This window comes from Barbus barbus (assembly GCF_936440315.1).
Source record: "Barbus barbus genome assembly, chromosome: 24".
NCBI classification, from domain to species: domain Eukaryota; kingdom Metazoa; phylum Chordata; class Actinopteri; order Cypriniformes; family Cyprinidae; genus Barbus; species Barbus barbus.
In genome coordinates, this window is record NC_136752.1 from 3,717,519 (window position 1) to 3,741,648 (window position 24,130).

At 38.0% G+C, this 24,130-nt stretch overlaps 1 protein-coding gene across 2 annotated transcripts; it reads right to left on the minus strand.

The window, feature by feature from the left end:
- Positions 1-989: 989 nt before the first annotated feature.
- On the minus strand, positions 990-23,514 carry LOC306843884 (ankyrin repeat domain-containing protein 6-like). 2 transcript variants are annotated; one of them, XM_079375581.1, is made up of 17 exons: positions 23,263-23,400; positions 16,533-16,799; positions 14,876-14,896; positions 11,948-12,046; positions 10,697-10,795; positions 10,004-10,102; positions 9,407-9,505; positions 8,457-8,555; positions 8,238-8,336; positions 7,904-7,981; positions 7,309-7,407; positions 6,391-6,498; positions 6,037-6,204; positions 5,321-5,473; positions 4,274-4,387; positions 3,793-4,096; positions 990-2,088 (listed from the first exon to the last, which is right to left on the minus strand). In XM_079375581.1, the coding sequence occupies exons 2-17, from the start codon at positions 16,656-16,658 to the stop codon at positions 1,613-1,615; spliced, it is 2,241 nt and encodes a 746-aa protein (XP_079231707.1). In that variant the 5' UTR covers positions 16,659-16,799; positions 23,263-23,400; the 3' UTR covers positions 990-1,612. The 2 variants fall into 2 exon arrangements, with proteins under 2 accessions (XP_079231707.1, XP_079231708.1); XM_079375582.1 differs by lacking the exon at positions 14,876-14,896 and having other exon boundaries at positions 23,263-23,514.
- Between the last annotated feature and the right edge of the window lie 616 nt (positions 23,515-24,130).

Consider the following 24,130-nt stretch of genomic DNA (forward strand, 5'->3'; position numbering starts at 1 on the left):
TGTGACAGATCAAACAGCTGTATGACAGTAAATAATAATGTTCCCTTTGAAGCAGCTGTAAACAATTAATCTAGTATTTGCACGTATATCAAAAAACAAAACATGGTCATTACTTATTAGTTGTTAACATTTGTCAAGATGGTCAAAAACTATTTGATTACATAGCTCAATAGTCACTGGCAAAGATGTCAGTTTGAATCCATGATTATTTTACATTTTGATCATTTCAACAATACCTAAAGGGATAGTTCACCCAAAAATGAAAATTCTGCCATCATTTACTCGCCCTCAAGTAGTAAGGAAAATATTTTGAAGAAAGTTTGTAACCAGGCTGTTTCGACTTCCATAAAAGAAAAAAAAAAATACTCTGGAAGTCAATGGTGCCCCAGAACTGCTCTGTTTCCCTCATTCTTCAGAATATCTTCCTTTGTGTTCAGCAGAACAGAGACGTTCATACAGGTTTGGATCTACTTGAGGGGGAGTAAATGACACGGTTTTCATTTCTGGGTGAACTATCCCTTTAAAACAATCTCCACATTATAGGTCAGTCCTCGTGGAGCAGTGTGAGGTTCAGTGTCGTTCAAGCTCACAGCGGAGAAAAAATGAACCAGCATCTTAAGACTTAAAAATCAAGATCAAATGACATTCATGTTTGACTGGATGGTGAAAAGTGGGCCTTTCATACCAGATCGCAGCTATAGTTCAGTGATTTTAACCTCTACACAACACCAGCCTCAAAACATAGCAAGGGACAGAGTTTTTTACGGCCCATGCATTCTGAATTTATATATATATATATATATAAGTAATTATTAAAAGCTGTTAAATTAGATGACTTACCTATGAAACATTCACACAGACACTTATTTCATTGTGTGTTCTTATACTTTCCCTACGAACTACATCAAAATCCTCAACTAAACATCACAGGTTAAGACATTTCATTTTGTGCAATAAAGACCATACACAAAGACATCAAATCAACTAATACTTGCTTATATCACAGTGTTTGCTGCGATGGATTTCGTTACTTTTATTTGTCAGTGTTCACTGGTTTTATATGATTTGGCAAACCTCCAAAATAGTAGCAAAATTTAGACACTTTCAGCAAATTTGAGTACTAGTACTGCCTTGTTCTTAATCAAGAATCCACATTTAAATGATCCTTTTACAATAAAACAGACTTATCTTTATAGTGCATTATCAAAGACAGGAGTTTGAACAGATCTTTGGCAGTGGCCGTTTGTCTGTAAAGCCAGACACATAACCCAACGCAAGCACAGACACAAATTCTTGAACAGGGCTCTGAAAGCATGTACTTAAAGTGCATTCTTGTGTTACTCTGGTGGCAACAAGCTTCAGCTTCAGTTTGTGCTAATGCCCACTATAGTATTGCTAAGAATGCTTATACCCTCCATTATGAATTGTGTGATGGCAAAGGAAATCAAACTTGTGTAGCTTTAAGCACTTGCAAAGAGTATGTTTCGGCTCCAAATCAGTCTTCTCCCGACGTTTGCTGCTGCAGTGTTATCTTCATGTGTTAGCTGCTCTATCAACTTCACTCATCCATGCGGACGTTACAGTGTCTGCTACACCAGTGTTATCTTCTGTACTAGCTCTCCTCCTGTCTGTTGGTTCTCAGCAGTCCGAGTTCTTCCTCAAGGTAGCTTATTCGGTCCAGCAGAGCGGCTCTGTCGGCCTGGGCTCTCTGGTTGGCCTGCCAGCGTGCTTCTTCAATCTTACGTTCATACCAGCGCTCCATCTGCAGAGTCACAGCCTCGAAAAAGTACTGCGTAACCTCCAGCGCGTGCATGTTTTCCCGCTCCTGGGCGAAGGAAGCCTCGGCGGGGTGTGGGTCTCCTAAACTCGTCATGGTTTGAGCGTTTTGTTTGGTCTTTGCTCTTTGTTGTGTGCGTCTTTTGAGGTTCCTGTGCTCGCAGCACTGATCGGGGACAGGTCTCAGCTCCAGATTCAAGTCCTGAAGCTCATCTTGCACTCTGTGAGGGTCACTACAGGCCCGGGATCGCTGCTTAGGGCGGACTATACAAGGAGACTGGGGTGCAGATTGATTCGGTGCTGACTGCTTATCTGAAAAGACAGAACAGCTTCAGAAGGTTTGCAGCATACACACTGACACAAGCACCAGATGCAAATGTTAAGTAACAATAATCTTAATACCATGGACTTATTCTAAATTTAATAAGCTTTGCTACTTAATTGCAACATTATTTCTCAGCAATGAGGTAATGTTGCACACAAACTTTCACTAACTCTAAATAATTCAAATAAATGTTATAATTCATTTGGAGTAATTCAGCATTGGATCACTTGCTCACCAGTGGATGCTCTGCAGTGAATGGGTGCCGTCAGAATGAGAGTCCAAACAGCTGATAAAAACATCACAATCCACACAACTAAACACATCCATCAGTAAGACCCTTAAACTGTTGTTTTTGGCTAAAATACGAGTCCTCTATCTATAATATTACTTTCTCTAGAGAAAAAGTGTTCTGGTCTGAATCAGGAGAGACATATACACAGATTAAGCACCATTTACAAGACAAAACAGGCCAAAACTGGATTTTGATGTGAGAGGACTTCTTCACTGCATCGACGTCTTGGTGACTGGAGGAACCATTATTATGGATTATGCACTCGTATTTTAGCCGAAAGCAATGGTTTGAAAGCAAAATTTGTTTCTTAAAAACATGCAGCCTTCACTTCTCCAGATGTTAACTGATGGACTGGAGTGGTGTGGATTATTGTGATGTTTTTCTCAGCTGTTTGGACTCATTCTGACGGCAAACTCATCTGGGATGGCCTGAGGGTGAGTAAATGTTCAAAATGAGTAACTGAGTTTTTGGGTTAGGTGGTCAGAATGGGAGGAGGGAGGAGGAAGTGGTGTGTGGCCAAGTATGGTGACCCATACTCAGAATTTGTGCTCTGCATTTAACCCATCCAAGTGTACATACAGCAGTGAACATACACCCGAGGAGCAGTTGGGGGTTTGGTGCCTTGCTCAAGGGTCTCACCTCAGTCGTGGTATTGAGGGAGGAGAGAGTGTTGATTATTCACTCCCCCCCACCTACAATCCCTGCTGGACCTGAGACTCAAACCCACAACCTTCAGGTTACAAGTCCAACTCTCTATCCATTAGGCCACAACTGCCCACGAATGCTAGATCTTACAAGCCGCTGTGCATCTGGATGTTCTTTAGCTCTGCGAAATGCATTAAAACACCTAGTCCTGAATTATCCTTTACTTAACTAATGGTGAAAAAATGGTGAAGGGCTTAGAGAGGAATCTTCCACTGGATGTCTAGACGCTAAAAACACATCTCTAGACCCCTGCATTGATGTCTTGGTGATATACGACACAATGAAATATATTGTGTACCTTATTCATTTGTTAATGCCTAAATTTAATTTCAACATTTGTACCAGTTCATTATTTATACACATGTACGATAAAAATGCCATGAACATTTTTATTCATGAAATAAATGATTTTGTCTGCTATATCCCTCCATATGTGTATAAAGACATTCCGTTTAGTATATTTTACTTCTAATAACCGAACATAACACATTTTATGTAACACTTACATAAGCCTTTATCTAAACGAGAACAAACACAGGAAAACCATTAATGCTGCATGCAGTGCTGTCTGTATGTGAGATGAGCCAGAAAATCTGTTTTGCTCATCTGTGTGTGTGTGTGTGTGTGTGTGTGAGAGAGAGATAGAGAGAAACACAGCTGGATGTGTGTGTGGCTGTTCATTCATCCGTCATACCCGGTGAGACGTGGTCCACCTCGATCACATAGTAACCGGCCGATCCATCCTCAGGACTCGTGCTCGCTGCTACAGCCTCTCGTTCATCTTTCGCCTCTGGTTGGTTTGTTGATGGAGAGTAACAGGCTTTGGCACCAGATGTATGCGGTACAGCTGTGTGGGAACGGGGATCACTATCTGAAAGCGCGTCGGTGAGGGACGAGGAGCGCCGTAACGTAGTGTTGCTGCGATCGCCAGAAAGACGCATCTCCAGACTGTGGATCTTCGAAAGACACCAGTTCTTGAGATCACTGACCACTGATGCCTGCTTACAGAAATCCAAAGATTAGGAAGACAGTAAATCCAAAGATAGCCCATGACCACTAAAACCAGACATTATTCCCTTTACATCTAGAGAAAAAAGCAATCTGTTTCTCATGCATGTAAAACAGGGTTTATGCCAATATGATTATCTGCATGCACATTTATTGGTGAATATTACCTGTCTTTTTTCTCCTTCCAAGCGTTCTTGTATGGCTCGCTCGTCAATGCGATGTAAACATTCAATCCTTTCAGCAGACACTCTCTCTAAAGTGATCTTATCTAGAGCTCTGATCTGAAACACACAATAGTCAACCACAAAATAAAATAAAAAAACACCACAAGTTATGTGCATAAAACATTTAATGAAATGTTCAATGAAAGTTAAATATACATAGGTGCAAGCAGCATAAGGATTGGCTATTAGCAATTGAAATTATGGGCAGCTGAATTTAAATCGATTATTGGTTTTTGTTGACTTTTCCCTTTTGTATATACAGTAGGTTGAGTAGTCAGTATATAGCTACACCAAAAAAGTTAACTAGTTCAAATCTGACCAGTGGCCTTGAACAAGTTTGAAAAGGTGAATTTCAATATATGGACCCTTAAAGGAATAGTTCACCCAAAAATGAAAATTTGATGTTTATCTGCTGTAAGTGTATATACATATGTAAGTGACTTTGTTTCTTCAGTAGAAAGTGCATTGCTGCCACCTTTCTCTCAAATGGATCATTGACACTATCTACAATCTCAATTAGGAGTGTCAATGATCCATTTGAGAGATAAGTGGCAGTAATGCATTTATAAGTCTGCAATCCGCCGTAAAGCAAGAAGAAGACACGTCACGCGCTCAGGACAGTTAGACAGTACGGCGGATCAGAGGTAAAAAACGATAAATACTGTTCAGTTTCTTGCACAGAACGATCGTTTCATATCTTTAGACCTCAATGTATCGTCACGAGGTGCAGGGTTTAATTTGGTTTTGGCAGTGTATGTTTTTTTTTCTCTCAAAAGCGTGAGTCCCATTGACTGCCATTATATGACTGACAGACTGCAACGGTTTGAGTTAAAAACCTTCATTTGTGTTTTACTGAAGAGACAAAGTCACCTAAATCTTGGATGCCCTGGGGGTAAGCAGATAAACATCAAAATTTCATTTTTGGGTGAACTATCCCTTTAATGAGGACATGTACGCTGGTAGGTCTTGTGAAGTCTAGGCTGTTTGCACCTGATGTTTGTTCTTGCGCTCCATTTCTCCCATCTTGCTGTTCATGAGCTCCTGTACAGTGTGGATCTCTGACTGCATCTCCTCTTTAGTGGCCATGAGCTGATTCTCCAGTTTGTTAATGAGAGGTTCACACCTGCAGCCATTCAATGGGGCCTTTAATGGAAATAACACATATACATGAGTCAATAATACATTTAAAGGTTTCTACTAGGTTCTATTTAGCAAATTACTTATATATATATATATTTTTTTTAATGCATTTATTTTTTTCATTTCAACAGGCGCTTTGCTGCCCATGCAGATATGTTTGTCACTTCTCATTTCCATGATAAATATACAAACTATATTAGAAAATGACAGCACCATTGAGGACAGTGATTCTTTCTTTAGAAAACTATACACAAACAACAAATTAATTGAATGCTTTAAGTTTAAAAAGTGTGAAGTACAATTTCTCAAAAAAAAAAAAAAAATATTTCAGAGATGATTGTATCCTATTCATAGGATATTTTATTGTAATGTAATAATAAATGGTTGCAGTTTTATAGTCCTTTATAGGAGAAAGATGTCAAAGAGTCCCTAAAAATGTGTTTGAAATAACCCATGAATAACACAAACACAAATATAAAGGTTTTTTTGACAGCATTAGTTATTTTCAATGGAGTGCTAATTGAGAAATAAATCAGTTTAATCTGAAAGTGAAACTGGTTCCTCGCCTGCATGATCTTGCCGTCTTTGCCTCTGTAGAGAGTATAGAGCTGGAACGCTTTGTAGTTATGAGGAGGAGGAGGAGGAGGAAGAGCTGATGAACTCTCGGTTTTACTCTTCTTCTTGTGATCACTGTGTTTATTTTGTCTTCGAATGAGGGCATCTGATGGCGACAGCTGCAACACACATAAGAGCTCTGACACATGTTGCTGGAAGAAGAACTTGTTAGAAGTTTATTTACATGCAAATTCCGATCACTACTGCAATATAAACCTCTGCACTTAACATATAATATAATTCCCATATTATACCCAGCTGATTATACATCATTCCCTAAACTAGAAAATACATGCATGACGAACCCTCTCTTTGACTTTCTTCTCACTGTTTCTGTTGGCACGTATCTCGGTGTCATTCCGGCGGAGAGAACCGTCACTGCCATGAGTGTCATTTGCAGGAGATGCACTGTCCTGCACAAACACAAGAGTAAAGTCACATCATTGACAAAGACCAGCAAAATCTACGGAGCGAGTGGATATAAACATGATGAAATGTGTTATGCAGATCTGAGAGCACTACTCGTTTATTGCTAGCTACATTTCCCACAGTTCAGGCAAAGAAAAACTAAAAAATGTTCCCTTCCTGGACTGAATATGTTACAATCATGTTTGTATTTAATAATTATTTGAAATAATGTATCATGTATGATTTTTTTATCTCATACTATGGCACATAGTATTCACTTCATAAACATGATCAAGCTATTAACACTGGCTGTTACTGCAGTATTGCTGTAAGGAAGTAGTTCTACACACAAGACTCGAAGAATGAAAACCTAAAAATGATCAACTTAGCGACTATGGTACAATCAGAACTTTAATTATTGAATGTTTTCACATCTGATGTGTCATATTACTTCGGGTGACCATACGTGCCATTTTTCCCAGACCAGGATTTCTATATTGCTTTGATTCAAAGTACCTCGAGAGCCTTCGAAAACATAACGAACCGATGTCAAACACTGATCGGTCTGCACACGCAAGCAAAGCCAAATCCTGTAGATATTTTATGCATTATAGAAATCCTGGCCAGGATGCGTCCGGGAGAAATGGCACGTATGGTCACCCTAATATTACTGTGGGAGTATGAAGGTTCACCTGCCATTAATTATAGCTTACATAACATTTAGTGACAGCCTGAACTTCATCTGCGTCTCGTACAGATGCTCCTTCGGTTCTGATTGTGTCTGAGAGACAGGGAGTGTAGGTTTGCTCCTGTACCTTTCTCGGCAGCATCTCATCACGCGGGACTGACTGCGCTCGACCCTCAGTCTTCATCTTGTCCCTCCTCTTCCTCACAGTGCGTCCTCGAGTGAAACTCTACATGTAAATTCAGATAGTAAGTCACATGTCTTAACTCTTCACTCAGCTGAATCTAAAGCTGAAGAATGTAATGTGTCACGTTAATGGGATAGTTAATGGTTAATGCGAACTGAAAATTCAGTCAAAATTTGTTCTGGAGAAGAAAGTCCTACAGATTTGGAATGACAAATGAGTAAATTATGAAAGTTTTCAATTTGGATAAACTATCCCTTTAAAAAGTATTGATAAAACCAAACTGTCATCCAATTATGATTTGTTAATCTGGCACATATTTTTAGCTGCATGTATGTAGACACAAAGACCACATTTAAGATTTTTTGCATGTGATTTGAGTCATTTGCAAATATGGTTCCAAATCTGATATGTACAGTATCTGATATTTGGTCAGTTGGTTCAATTTGAATGTTTTTGTTGTTAAGCATATAATAAAAAGAAAAAAAGAAGAAGGACCTCTTCTTGTGAATTGCTCATAAGAATGCGTGTGTTTTCTTACCTGTGGAGCTTTGGTGAGCAGCAGCGCCACTTCAGGATTATCATTTTCACGAGCCTGATCGAGGGCCGTCTCTCCCGTCTTCACCCAATAACATACAGACGGAAGAATCATGTGCATACTCACACAGATAAATGGGCCATTTCTGCTACATGCCAATAGCAGCACAATATCCCCTAGAATATCATTATTTGCGTAAACATTAAGATTTGTACTCATGGAAATGACTGAAGTAGTCAAACCTGTTCATTAGAAGGGGGTGTCCCAATACTTTTGGCAATATAGTGTATCTAAGCTCATTTTGCTAAGCTCATGCAATGTTTCTGAAGGTGCTCACATTGTTTTTGATGCGGCTGTCGGCCCCAGCCTCCAGTAACATGCGTGCAGTCTTCCTGTGATTCAGAGCAGCTGCGATGTGTAAAGCTGTGTCTCCTGCCTGAACATCGGAGGAGAATCCAAAATAGGGATGAATCAGAAACATCTTCAGGATGGACAAAATTACAGCTTACTCAAGGATCAGCAAAACGGCGTTTTAACAATATTTATAAGTCCTTACATGATTTCTTTCAGTCACTGAGCAGATGGCACTCAGGAGCGCTCGGATCACACTCACATGGTTATATCGTGCAGACACATGCAGACACGTGTCACCAACCTAAACAAACAAGTCAACTTCATTTTTAAAGAGCACATTTTTTCATGTGGTTTTTAAATGACAAACACACAGAGAAAGAAAAGAGAGCGAGACATACAGTCAAACCAAAATGTATTCAGACACCTTCTGCATTTCTCACATTATAACAGTGTATTTGCAATGGTTTAGAAAATGGTAATAAAACATGAGTTAAACTGTGTCTAGTCTCGCGTAGCCAGACCTTCAGACTGACGGCTGAAGGTCTGGAATCCATGGCAGCTTTTATTGGCTAAGGCCCGCCCATGAGGCCGTTTGACCGACATGTCAAACAACCAATCACAGTTTGTTTCGTTCAGCGTCATGTTTCGGGGCGTGGAAATGTCCCCACAATAACAAACCGGTGTGTGAAACTCTTTAGTTGATCCTGATAAGCGCTCGTCGTCACAGTTGAAAACACGACGGCTTTCGTGAGGGGGTTTGTATAATTCAACCAACCCGATGACGACTTCAAAACTCCTGAAGTGTTTACTTTCGTGTGCCATATGCATCAGACGTTCAGCCAACTGAAAGCCAACGGTCCGTCTGAGGCTGAGACTAAACTGTGTCAGAACAAATTCATCTTGATAATGTCAGATAACTTTGATAGAAAGGCATGGCCGAATACCTGTCAGCTGTTCAATTTAAGTAGGCCTAAACAATTAGATAATACCAATTTAGCTCAACCAATTACCAAGCAATGCTTCATTTTTTTCAGTCTGTGGTGTAAAATGTTTGTATTGGCAATTAAAGAAAAAACACGTCAGGGTCAAGTCAAATTTTTGGTTTGACTGTGTGAATCAAACCGACAGAAAGAAGAGTTTGAGGGTACTTACGCTGTTCTTACTGTCGGGACGAGAGCCGCCCAGCAGCAGGACTTTGGAGCTTTGAGCATGACCGTTCTGACACGCCAGATGAAGAGCCGTGTTTCCTGCCTGAGAGAGATTACATGAGCTGATCTCCTGCTATATGCTCAACTAGAACGTTCACCGAATCATTCCACATTGTACAAAAGATCCAGATGCAGTCCTGAATGCTGATTGGTCAATACAGCTGTAAAACACCTGTTCACCATATGACTGCACAGCACCCATGAAGACCAAGCACTGATTTTGTATATGAGGGCTAGAACTTCACGAGTTAATAAAACAATAATCGCACTGACATTATTTATTTTTTAATGATGCACTGATTGCTTTATTATAGCAGGCTGTACTGTATTGTGCATGTGCTCCACTGCAACAAAACAAAGCTGCATGAGGTAAATTATGTAACGTTCATAAGCCAAAAGTACCTCCAAACAACATTGTGTGCATTATTTGTGTATTTGCACATATTTGCAATTGTATTACAATCAGCCAAACACTAGTAAGACAATTATTTGCATGTATATAATATGTTGAGGTTGTTTTTGCTATGGCAGTGGCTTTCACCTTGTTTTTAGCGTGAACGTTGGCTCCAGCCTTCACCAGCAGTTTGACAGACTGACTGAAGCCGTGCCACGCAGACTCATGTAATGCAGTGTTCCCATCCTGAGAAAAACACAGAAAATATAACCGCTGTAACACAGCTCTCATTTGCATTTGTCATTTCAAAATCCGATACATGAAGAAAACATTAAAAAAACAATGGCTGTTCATTAGGAGGCTCACTATTTGAGTTTTATGCACAAATTTCAAATGAAAAACTATATAAAAAATTAGTAACAGGACCACAAATTAGGCCTAACGTAGACTATCACACAGCAGGCTTGGGACCAAATGCTTTATAGTTATAGATATACTTATTACTTTCCACATCATTTAAAGAAAAATGCTGATATAAAGCGCTTAACTGTCAAAGGCAGCTGATTGCTTACATAGTTCTGATAGTTTCATGTCTCTCATATTACTCCACGCTTTTTCACTTAAATCAGTATTTAATGTCCATTTGTTTATTTGGCGGTGTAATAATACATAATGTACAGTACACTTCAAGTCATCGTCCTATCAGAATGTATTTTCCAATAGCAACCAGATGACTGTACATTATCCTCGACATATCAGCAGTGAAAGTCTCTGTAAACAGATCATTGCAATTCCTGCAATAATAACTCTTTTTCTAGTATAAGTGAATGAGATATTTACCTTGTCTTGTCTATCTAGTGCACATCCTTCCTGAATGAGAGCTGAAATGACATCAGTGTTTCCCACCACAGCTGCTCTGTGTAACGCCGTCTGGTCACCCTGAGAGCAAAAACATGTATAACTGAAACATCAGTCAGCCTGTGGTGACTCTGGCTGCACAGTGTGCTACTTATGAAGTATTACAGCACTTTAAGAGGGAGGTGTGTGTTACTCTCACTGGCTCCTCTGCCATTGTGCAACGGGAGCTCACATTTCCTATTATAAAACAAAGGTAGAACAATCTTTTTTGGACCAGTCTTTCCTACAGATTTCTGATTTTGGTCATAAAACGACAACAGAGCATTATCCATTTCTAGTTGGAAATTAAAAAAAAGATGCTGTATGAAGATGATCTTGTTTGCTGTAGCTCTAGATTCAGGAAACACAGTTTTCTGCAGAGCACTATAGGACTATGCTGTAAAATCATGATTCTTTCTCTGGTGCAGAAAACTAAATAAACAACAAAAATGGCATGGTTGCCCAAACACAGATAAGGTTTACGGAAACGCGTTTGAGTTTGTATTGTGGAATATCACCTGCCCTAAAGGCCGAGACACAAGGTGAACAACAAAACACCAAAAGTATCAGTTTCGAAAGACCTGTGATGTGGTCTGTTCCTCATTTGTCTCCTGACTTGACATATAATGCATGAGTTATGGTCGTTTTATGCCTTGTCTTGAGTTACTTCAAAACTTCTCCTTTGTGTTCCACAGAATAAAGTCATATGGGAAACACATGAGTGACTCGGTGACTAAAGTGACTTTTTTTGGTGAATTATTTTTATATGTACACAAACATTTATGACACTTTAGTAGGCTCAATTCCCATTTCTTCAGTCACACTTTATTTAAGGTCCAATTCTCACTATTAAATTACAACTTTTGCCTCACTAAGCTACTAATTTGCAGTTTATTAATAGTAAGGTAGTTGTTAAATTTAGGGATTGAGTTGGATTAGGGATGTAGAATATTGTCATGCAAAATATGTGCTTTGTAAATACTAATAAACAGCCAATATTTTAATGCTAATAAGCAGCTAGTTAATAGTGAAATTGGTCCCTATACTAAAGTATTGCCTTTTTTGACTCTCACAAACCACATGGAGCACAGTAAGGTGTTGAACTCATAAATCACCTTTATTTATATAGTGCTTTTAACAATCTATGTTAATCTATGTGCTTTTTTGAAAATATTGCAAATATGTTATACTCACATCATCCTGAATATCCAGGTCACACCCAGCGGCCAGGAGAATCCTCACAACTGCAATGTGGCCCTTATAGGCAGCCAAATGCAGAGGGGTTCTGCCGTTCTGCGAGCAAACAACACACACACACACAAAATCAGCAAACAAACACAGACTGAATGATCGGGGAGCCAGTGAATGTGTGTGGGACAAAACACATGACCGAACAGCAAGCGTGACTCTGCAGATGTCTGTTATGAATCCAAATAATCCATTTACATAATGAGTGAGACTAAATAAAATATCAGTCCTCTTTTCTACAGTTTTAGCCATTGACTAATCTCCCAGAGGACCAGCCTTATGCTACTTCAGCCAAGAAACCATGTCACAAAGAGAAATAATCACAGAGCTGTGACTTATGTAACAGACAACACTCATGCCAGGCGTGTTGTGGCTGCTGTATTTATAGTGTTAATGAAACATGCATCACTCCAGATATTAGATATAATACGATGTAAATGTCCTCTCTTAGAAATCTTACAGGCAAAATGACTAAGCTGTTTTATCATACGAGTCATTCCGTCTCAAATATAGTTTTTTCTACAAAGTTTGCATGCCTATAACTCAAGAAGTTCACGAGTTTCAAAATTTTTTGATCTTCAGACATTCCTCACAGAACTAAAAGTGACCCACATTTGGTTTTTGACCACTGTACAATTTAACCATTTATTCTGTTCTTGGAGCCATGTTGAGATTGCAGTATCTCTGGAACTGAACCAAATAGGGCCTTAAAAATGAAGATGCCAACAGGAATCATTCAGGTGTCTTTGATACTTCTTGAGGTACAGGCATGCAAACTCTGGAGGAAAACACTTGAAAAGTGCTTTATGAATGGTCAGCACTACCATATAATGATTGCTGGAATCACTTTACTAGACCAATCTCTGTGTAAAAATAGCAATGATGCAGGAATCTTTCTGGTCATTTTTCTACCCTCCTGTAATCTGGCTCTGAAGTTTTAGCTGAACATGATCATTTTGACCCCCCTCTACAAAACAGTGCTCAGTACACATTTATCCATGAAATTTCATATTTTGGCTTTCATAATTATACATGATTATCTTTCTTTAGAAAAAACACTAACAAAATTAAAAATTATTATTAATTGTACTATCATCACTTCCATAATGGAAGTAATGTTTTTAATGGGAAAATAACAGCACACACCTCAAGTATTAGCATTCAATTTGATGAATTCTGTGATGTTCTGTGGTATTATTTGGATTGTCATTCTGAAATATGATATCTTGTTTGATCCAATTACAGAAATCAGTTTGATTATATCAATATTTAAAAAACAAAAAGAACTCCAAGCTGATACTCAATCTAGTTCTCAACCCCCCACAGCAATGGCTAACCTTTTATTTCCATCCTGTTAGGTGCCATACTAACAGCTCAGCTCATTCTGATGTTATTGTGCAAAACATGGTTACGTTAAAGAGCTAAAGTTTAAAGGTGCCATAGAATGAAAAACTGACTTTACCCTGGCATATTTAAATAATAACAGTTCTGTACATGGAAATGACATACAGTGAGCCTCAAACACCATAGTTTCCTCCTTCATATGTAAATCTCGTGATTAAAAAAGACCACTGAAAAACAGGCGAATCAGAACATAACACCGACTGTGACGCAACAGTCGCGATCACTACGCCCACAACATTTGCATAAACCCGCCCTTGTTCTAAGCCGGCCGAACCATCAGAAGCTCTGCAGGTATTGTAAATAAACAAGCGCGGACAACAGCGAAAATAACACAATAAATGTTATGTTCCAGGCCGTGCAGGGGGTGTGAAGTGCAGGGATGGGTTGGTGTCTGTATTCAGAAAGGCACAGAAAGCAAATAACGCGAGCCACTAAAGGGACATGGTTAGCTCCTTGCTAGCGGTAGCCTGTGACAGTACATACGATTTCACTCTCAGTAAGGAGAGATGAGGATGATGGCGAATGACTTACAGATCCTGAGCACCACTGACAAGCATCTGATCTTGTGAAATGTGTGGTAAGTACTGTTGCTCCATAATGTAAACATAGTTTGTGTGATCGCGTCTCTTTAAAGAGAAACTATAACGCGATCGATGGATCGTTCAAAAGCAGTTTCAATGCCTCGCATATTAATAACGGCTCCCTGATGCCCGCGTTTTATATACAGTATAATTACCCGACGATATAACTGCGAGAGAAAGTATTTAAATATATATTTTCCTCCCTGTGCTTCCTTCTTGCTGATGAGCCGTACTGTGAAACAGCCAATCAGAGCAGAGCTCAACATTGAGCAGCACGGTGAAACAGCCAATCAGAGCAGAGCTCATTATTATTCATGACCCTGCCAAATAAGCCAATAACAGACCGTTTCATTCTAGAGAGAAATCCTAGGGTTGTAAATGGACATGTAAAATCGTTTCTGGAGATTTTTTGCCCTTACCTAAGCCACATACCTTCTGTGTAGATATCAGAGAACAATTTAAAATACTGTCTCAATGCATTCTATGGCACCTTTAAGTGCCTTGGTTTGATCAGAGCATATTTCAAAACAAGTCTGCTATAGGCTATTATAGAAATACTCTCTTAATTTACAACACAGACGTGTTTTTTTCAAAGTATACTACTGTATGAGAGCAATAACCAAATGACCTAGTAAGCTGCCATAGGTTGGTTAAACTGAAGTTACTACAGGGCAGAGGGCATTAAGTGTTTATTACAGGGTGGAATTCATGTTAGATGCAGTTGCAGACATGCAAAACAAACAAAAGTGAAGAGGTGCAGTAGGGTAATCTTAGGCCTCAAACGAGTCCTTTTTAACAAAACCATTGAGATCAAGAAGTGACGTCAGACACGTGAAGGAGGTCATCAGTACTGAAGGATTAAAGTAGTCTAGATTAATGTTAAAATCACCTCACATGATGAGCGAAGCGCCTAGAAGAGACCGAGAAAGTGTCCAATTCATCCAGGATGTATAAAGGCAGCAACAAACAATGAGCAGTAATTAAAGTCTGTGTCCCACCTGATGAGCGTAAAACTGCTTAAGCACTGGCACAGTGCCACCGCTCAAAACCTTCTTTATATTCTGAAATTGGATATATTGTGCAGCACTAGTGGGAGTGATTATGTAACAATGCAGGGGAAGAGACCAGAGGTATGTGCTCGGTTATGTCTGTACCACCTTGTGTTCACCTCTCTGAAAATATACTGACAAATTATATTGATCGTTTATTTAACCTTAATTGTCAAAGTGGTTGTTTTTTATACTCACAGAATAGAATTCTGAATTTGCATAATTTATTTATGATATTTACAAGATTTAGTGCAATACGAATATTAATCCAATCAGAATCTGACTCAAAGTGGTGGTCTGATCTATTTTGCTTTTGTGCTGTAAGAAGTCTCAATCGTTATTTTCCTGCCATGTCTCTTATCTCCACGGCTTGAGCTCTGCTCAGCAGGTGCTCTGGTCTCGCCATTGTCCTGGTGAGAAAGCCATTTGTTGTCTGGCTTGAATGATCTGTGGAGGTCTCTGCAGGTAGGGCTGGGGGCTTTCACATATCAGATAAAACCCTGCGGTGAGGGAAACACCTGAAGCTTTGAATGTGACACCCCAGGTATTCATGGGTAGGAGAGGGGGAGTAACTGTAATATTTGACCTTTTTTTAAATAAATAATGTTTTCAACTCAAAATAAATATGCATATAATGTTTTAATACATTTACAATTATTTTGTAAACAAATCAATCAAACTTACTTATGCCTCCCCAGTCTCAAGTTGTTGTTGCATGATGAATTTTTTATCATATGCATTTAAAAGTATGCTCATGTCCGTTTAAAGATCAGCTGACACCCGAGATTATGTTTTTCTACAATTTAATCTCTAGTAACAGAAGTAACAACAACACGTCATGCTACATTAGCGGCAATGAGATGTCTTCTAGTCAACACTATGCATTGCATTATCACTAGAACGTTATGAAACAAGATTTCGGTTTTCCTTCCTGTGTGACATCTGCTGTTAAAATGCTCTCTGATTGTAGGAAAAAGTCCTAAGCTTTGTTTTAAAAATTCAAATAGGTGACTGTACATTAATAATAGAGAACCTAACACTTTATTTTAGGGGCCAATTCACTATTTACTTATTAGATAATTGCATATTAGCCTGTATACAGGTTGTTAATTAGTACACTGTAAAAAAAAAAAAAGTAACTCACTGTAAAAAAAAAAATCAGTTGCCAGCAAGCCTGTAAATTAACAAGAGTACCGTATATCACCAAATACAATTGTACTGTAAAAACACAGTTCTTTATTGTAATATACTTTACAGTAAGCGACTAATAATACCATGCACGGAGGTGCATTAAATTTCCTTATGAAGAATGAATGGACTTCACAGGCATGTGCGAACTGGAACAAGACCATGTTCTTGAAATGCAATATTTTTAATATAAGCTCCAAAACCTGTACAGAAATGTAATTCGCTCTACCGTACACAGAGGGTGGAACAACAACTTCTCAGACTTCTGAATCCAGTATATTACCAAGTTTACTAAAGCATGTTACTCACCTTGGTAATGGCTACCTTGGCCCCTTTGTTGATGAGCTGAACCACATGTTCAGCTTGGCCCTTGTGCGAGGCTATGAGGAGACGCTCAGAGAGGGCTCGCACAGATGATGCATCCTGCTGGCTCATGAATTAGGGGAAGACTTGGGGAGGGGGGAATTACTGGGATCAGAAACAGGAATGTGTCCCTCTGCCTTGGGATGCGAGGAGAGAGGAATCATAGATGTCCAGCTCTTGGAGGGACCTAACCCTCATGTCGTTTGGAGAAGCCTGTAGGGAAACAGGAAATGGCACAACTGTCATAACAGCAGCCGTAGTTTTCCAGAGTAAAGCGGATGTGACTAGACACTAAAGAGAGGGAGGTTTGTGCAGTTGTCAGCACTACATCAGCTGATTTGTCATTGAAGGGGTCATATCATATATTTATTAATCATTTTGATTTTGTTCAATGTGGTTCACCTACAGTGGTGGCCAAAATGATTAGAACACTAGTATTTTAATTAATTGCGTTAATTGTAATAATCCAGTGAGATTTTAGTGAGATCTGATCTGATCATCATCATCAGTCTGTCTGGAGTGACATGAAGAAACAGAACAAACTGAGACAGACTCAACTGTGGCAACGTCTCCAAGACACTTCAAGAAATCTTCTTGCAAAGCTATATTACTGTTAAAAGTTTTAGGCACTTGTGTAAAAATGCAGTAAAATGAATAGTGCAATTAATGGCAAAATGAAGGCTATTTCCTTCTGACACACTACAGCAAAAGATAGAAATAACTGACTTAAAACCATTGTTTAGCTGATGGAAAATACTAGTGTTCTAATAAATTTGGACACCACTGTATAAATGTTATTGATGGGATTTCATGCCAAAACAATTATAATTTATGATGACCCAATAAAATGAAATGTTCTTTTACGTAAAAACAGGTAGTCGAGACACTGTATAAAGCTTTATGTGAGTGTACTGTAAGCATGTGGATAAAGTTGGATATATTAGACATCTAACATTATATAAAGAGTTTAATACAGTCTATAACACAGTTTACATTTTGTGATGATATAAACAATCATGCAGCCAAGATTTGCTGCATAGTATCACTATTGTGATTCGTCGCAATCGCCACTGAAATGTGACGCTCAAACGGTTCAATTATCTGGTGCAAATGATTAGGAATCTTGTTTTTCTAATGTTATGATTCTTAAGATGGATCTTACACTGACCCCGTTTATACCTGGTATTAGCAAAGACTTGAGTTATGTCATCTGATCATGTTTAGTTTGGCTCAGGGTCACATGCAATGCGTTTCCTCCAATGCCCATGACATTTCTTGCAACTTTCTCTCGATGTACACAGCATAAGACCAAAAAACTCCAAAGGTGAGCTTATGACAGTTACATAGTTTCAATTTGACAGAAGTATTCTTATTCCTTAAAATGCACTGTTTTGCATCAAAGCACAGCATCACATGTAGAGTCAAGAGACTGATGACAGACACAAACAGTGGAAAAGCAAATTCAGTTATGCTCTCCCTCTTAAACCCAACCAGCAACCAAACAAAACAAAAAAGGTCTAACCCCAAAACCATGTGAGGCACTGTGATATCAGGTCTGTGAAACGTGAACCCTTGGATCATAAAAATGAAGGTATTTCTTTATAAACAGCAGTTACATTCACTGCAAACACATGACCATCGGTCAATAAAATCTCACTGCGTAATGGCATGTTATAGACTACGCTAGCATGACAGGCTAGAAGTTCCCCAAGTGTGAAGAGAAGGAGTACTGCCATTATACACTTTTGGTTTGAATGTAATTGGTATAATGGTTTGTTGTGACTATTCTATAAGCAAACCTGATAATAAAAGCTTCAGCACTAACCAGTCTAAACCCCCAGAACTTCAAAGTCAGCTTCAGACATGTAGTATTTATGATGATGACCACTGAAAGAGCCGCAGATGCACTATGCTAGTGATTCAGAGGACAGCTGAAATGAGCATGTGTAGGCATATCCCTTTAAATCTTTAAAGGATTCTCTGGATTCTCTCTTTTCATGTTTTATGGTCACACACATTAGTGAACTTTAAACTCTGGCCTCTTCTCAACCTGAAGAATGGCAGAGTCTCAGCTGTCTCATAGTTTTCCCAAAACAATAGGGAAAAACATTCCCACCTTTTCAGAAGAATGCAGGAGAAAAATTGTGTGAGGCTTAAAATAATAAAGATATTGTGCATTTCGAAATGAGCTCTAAAAAGGACTAAGTGTGACTGCTAAAACATCTGTGCCAAAACACAACATACTGTGCTTGTCAGACAAAACCATAACATGACTTGTTCCTTCCTAACTTAAGGATTTGCATTTTAGCACACACACACACACACACACGCACTCATGCACTCACGCACACACTCACTCATGCACGCACACACACACACGCACTCATGCACTCACGCACACACACACACACACACACACACTCACGCACGCACACACACACACGCACTCATGCACACACACACACACTCATGCACGCACACACACACACACACACACACACACACACACTCATGCACGCACACACACACACACACACACACACACACACACACTCACGCACTCACGCACACACACACACACACACACTCATGCACTCACGCACACACACACACATACTCTTTAAATTGTATTATTATATGACATCAGATATGATGCACAATTGAGTTAACTTATTATTAGTATATTTAGTAGTGCTGTCAATCGTTAAAAAAATTAATCACATTTTTTCCCACCTAATATTAAAGTTTTCCAGTATACTTTTATATTGCAATAATTACACATTCAATCTTATAATTAATGTAGAAACATGAAAATATATATTTTTATGTTTGTTTAATGCCATCTTTTTTATGACTGAAGGCAAGTATCACTGATGCCTCTATGACTTTCCCTAATATTTAACCACTGACTATAACCATTCAATATTACAGTATAACTGAGAGATATCGATTTAACATTTATTAGCCTTTAAAAAAATAACAACTAGTTAATTTAAGTGAACTTAATCTTCACACAAACCCATTAAATGTCATATTTACCCGTGCCCTACAGCAAGTGGAAAATACAATTTAATAAAGTTATCAAACACTAAATTATACAGTCATGGCCAAAAATATCGGCACCCTTGGTAAATATGATCAAAGTGTGAAAATTAATCTGCATTGTTAATCCTTTTGATCTTTTATCACAGTAATTTTATCACAATTTACAATGTACATCATCTGTAAATTTCAGGGAATATTTAAACAAAATATGACATCTCTCAGAGCAGAGGTCATGAAGAACATATTAAATATCTCTTCAGTTTGTCCATTAACAATGATAAATCCCCAGAGCACTCGCTCATCTTCACACCACCACCATGACAATACAGCTAATCAGATTCCTCATCATGAAGTGAACTGAAAAATCAGACACGCGCATCTGGTTGCAAGTTAATTTTGTTACGGTCCTGTGTGAGAGAAACATGAGTTACGTAGAGAAAGGTTCAGGGCATAAAAGTGCACTTATGAAATTTCATTTTCATGACATCATTGTCTGGTGTGCAACAACTAAAACCCCCGAAAACCATTTAACTCTAAAGAATGACATACTGACATATTATATTATGATGTCTTTTTTTTTTGGAATTAAAAAAAAGAGTTTAAACCATTGCCATTTTAATATCACTGTGATATTTATTATGGATTTTATTCATATTTTCTATCTGTTTTTATTTCTATTTTTTGTAAATAATAAAAACTATATAATATAAAAATATATATTTTTTTATTTTTTTATTTCAGTTTTAGTTATTTTAGTACATCAAGTAAAACTCAATTAGTTACCATTTAATTTATGTCAAGTAAAAAAATTACTTTTTCATGGTTTTTATGTTTTCATGGTTTCAAGTTTTTTTTAGTTTAGTTTTTAATGGTTTCAATTTAAGTTTCAGTTTCTATATATAAAAAAGTGTTTAAGCACCCAATTATTTCATCTGGTGCTGCTGGAGTGGAGCAGAAATTAGACTGCAGCACAATTTACATTGAGTCCGATGGAGAACGCTTTTACCGTTCAGACTAGTTACAAAAGCAGAATATCAATATGAACTATGGGAGGCATCTGATAAACTCAAATAAATCATAAATCTAAGTAAAGATGAAAGGTTAAATATCCTTTTATTTATTTAATTTTTTATCCTTTTATTTATTTTTACAATACACTTTCAGGTTTTATCATCAGAAATAGCCCTGCATACATTTATTTTCTTTCTTTTTTTACAGCATGAGAGTATAATCCATCACAGATAAATGTGACTGGCCACTTTACGTGTCAGACGGTCTCTAAATGGGTGGTAGACCAGAACTTTTGCTGCTGAGTGCAGCTTTTCAGCAGCGGTGATAAAGTCGAGTTACATCAGTATAGAAAAGGCAGCTGGACAACACTATACTGCAAACGCCTGAGCCATAATTAGACAAATGAGGAAGTAGTTGTGCTACTTGAACCAAGTGTTAAGGGCCTGTTGGTCAGGCCAAGGAGTGCTTTTGTAAAAATATATAGGAGAGTGAAGGGACATCTTTTCCTAAGAGGACTTGATTATTTCCCTCTTTGAAACCTTATCCCTATGACAGTTACTCATAATCCTTTCTCCTCGTGGCGACGTACAGCAACAGTTTCATTTTTCAGCTCTATTCAAAGGATTTGAGCTGGAACTCTGCTAAATCTTCCTGCCAGAAAATGTCTGGAGCATACGCTCAGAGCAGATCTATTAAATGATACCGAGTTTGATCCAAAATAAAGGGTGAATCTCACGAAACCTGTCAAGATCATGTCAAACTCACATTTCATTGTCAATAAACATGCATATATTTTGACGTTTTTATGACAAGCACATTCCGGCCTCATTTAAAGTAAAAAAAGAATTCATTTCATTTATGCAACATGTTTAACATGTGACCATGACAGGTTTCCATGACATCATTTACGATCGTTTGTGTTTCAAAACAATATGAAACTAAATCGTTCTGCAACTTAATAAAACAGATTTGTGTTAGTTTTATAAACCACTTCACTTAATGGGTTTGAGATATGACCGAAGTTGTTACATGATCTGTACATCGGATGACCAATACCAGAAACAGTCTGAATGATATCACCACACCCTTTACCTGAGCCAGAATCCCCTCCATCAGACAAAGGGTTTGAGACCAACACGAGAAACAATCTGATAATGGTAAAGATGCATTTTAAAGCAATGTAGAGATTGTCTCGATACAGTACCAGCAAGGATGAACTGTGCTTAGCCGAGCTCACAGAAATAAACTCATGCACAGCTAATTAAACCGTGTGGTTTACCCGTTAATAATGCTTCAGATAAGACATTTAAAGTAAACACTTTAGACACATTACTGAAACCCTTTACAAGAATACTAGTTATTACAGTTATCGTTCCTAAAGTAAAATAAACTAATTATATTTATAAATAGGCTTAGTGGCTAATACAAAGCTGTGAAAAACTATATTATTTTGGTACAGCAATCGCTGGTTATAATCACAACAAATGGTTTTTAAATCCAAAATGTTGTCCTGGTTTGTAGCTGCATTAATCAAAATAAACTTGATTTAAAACAACAGTCTTAGAGTCAGAAACTGTGTGTACTTAGCTATATTTTGGGGGCAAGAAGACCTTAAAATCTGACAAAACCAAAACCTCTTTTTGGGAAAGTCATCATTTGATAGTAGCTAGATAGATAGAACTAAAAAAACATCAATTCTAATGGTTTCCACTACAAATAGCATTACAAACATTACAAAACATCAACTATTAACCATTTCCCATAGTGCGTGTTGGGACATATTCCATTAGGATTCAGTGGAATTAACAAGCCACCAATAGAAAGAGACCAACAGGGATCATTACAGTTTCTAATCAAACTAATACAATTCCCATCATAACCAGTATATATATATATATATATATACACATACCCACCCTAATGTCCCCATTTAGATAAGGTAAGGTAAATGTGCTCTGTGTGTGTGTGTGTGTGTGTGTGTGTGTGTGTGTGTCTGTGTCTCTCTCTGTGTGTGTGTGTGTGTGTGTGTGTGTGTGTGTGTGTGTGCATGTTTAGGTTTATGAGGACACAAATTTGTATAATGACATGGGTATGACAGAGGTATTACAATATGAAGGTGGTTTATGAGGACACTGCCTATATCCCCGTAATTCAAAAGGCTTAAAAAACATACTAAATTGTGTTTTTTTGAAAATCTAAAAATGCACAAAGTCTCCTGTGAGGGCTAAGTTTAGGTGTAGGGTTGGTGTAGGGCAATAGCACACACAGTTTGTTCAGTATAAAAACCATTATGCCTATGGAGAGTCCCCATAAACCACAAAAACCAACATGTGTGTGCGTGTGTGTGTGTGTGTGTGTGTGTGTGTGTGTGTGTGTGTGTGAGAGAGAGAGAGAGAGAGAGAGTGTGAATGCACATTCTTGTGAAGGATTGTCCCAGCAACCACAGCATGGCAGGCTGATTGTTATTTGTGAGAGAGGAGAGCAATGCTCCTAACAGCTACTCAAATGATCACATTAAGATTACAGGGACTAGTGAACTGCGGGTTAACACAGCTGAACACAGAAACAACAAAAACGACACAAACAAGCCAAAACTTTGTTAATACTCATTAAAACCTACCCCACAGACAGAGGACATTCACGTGAACTCTTCCTTGCACAAGCTGCTATGGAGATGTCCCCCGAAACAGGCAGAATGCGTGGCAGTGGCGCGTGGGAACAGAAGAGCGCTTGATAAACATGATCCAAACTGCGCACTGAAGTGAGGAAGAGGAGGAGGACCTGTTCTTCATGTGCCATCCAGCGGCGAAGAGTGAGACTTCATTACAACCAGACAGCATTTGCGCTACTATGGCGCAGGCTTGGCTTGTATGAATATTAATCAGGCGATAGTGACGCAGGAGGTCACTTTTGATGCAGCGTCCAATCACATAACGTATAATTAATATTAATGAATTAAACTCGCATTTGAGGGACTTCTGAGTTCGTGATCTAAGCGGCATGCTCTCATTATATAGTCAGTTTACTTGAACCTACTTCTAACCCATTGTTAATTTGAGAATATATATATATATATATATATATATGGGTCAATGAAGTATAAGGATTTTCGACTAACAAACTTGAGATTTTTCAAATAGGCTACAAAAAATTATATCTATTGCAATTGTTCAAACATTAAGAATGCTGTGTGCACATAAATTCATACTAAACTTTTAATTTTTTTTTTTCGTTTTTGTAAATAATTATCATATATTTTTGTTCTTAAGAAATATAGAATTAAAATAAATATAAATAATCAATTATTTACAAAAACGAAAAAAAAAAATACTTTGTTTCTAAACACTTTAATTATTGAGAACCTTTTAAAAAAAAATTATGTATGTTAAGGAAATTAATTCATTTTAAGATAAATCACAGTCGCCCCACCTGATTTTTTTTTTTTATTTATCTAGATGAAAAAACACTAAAACCACTTAGGCTTAATT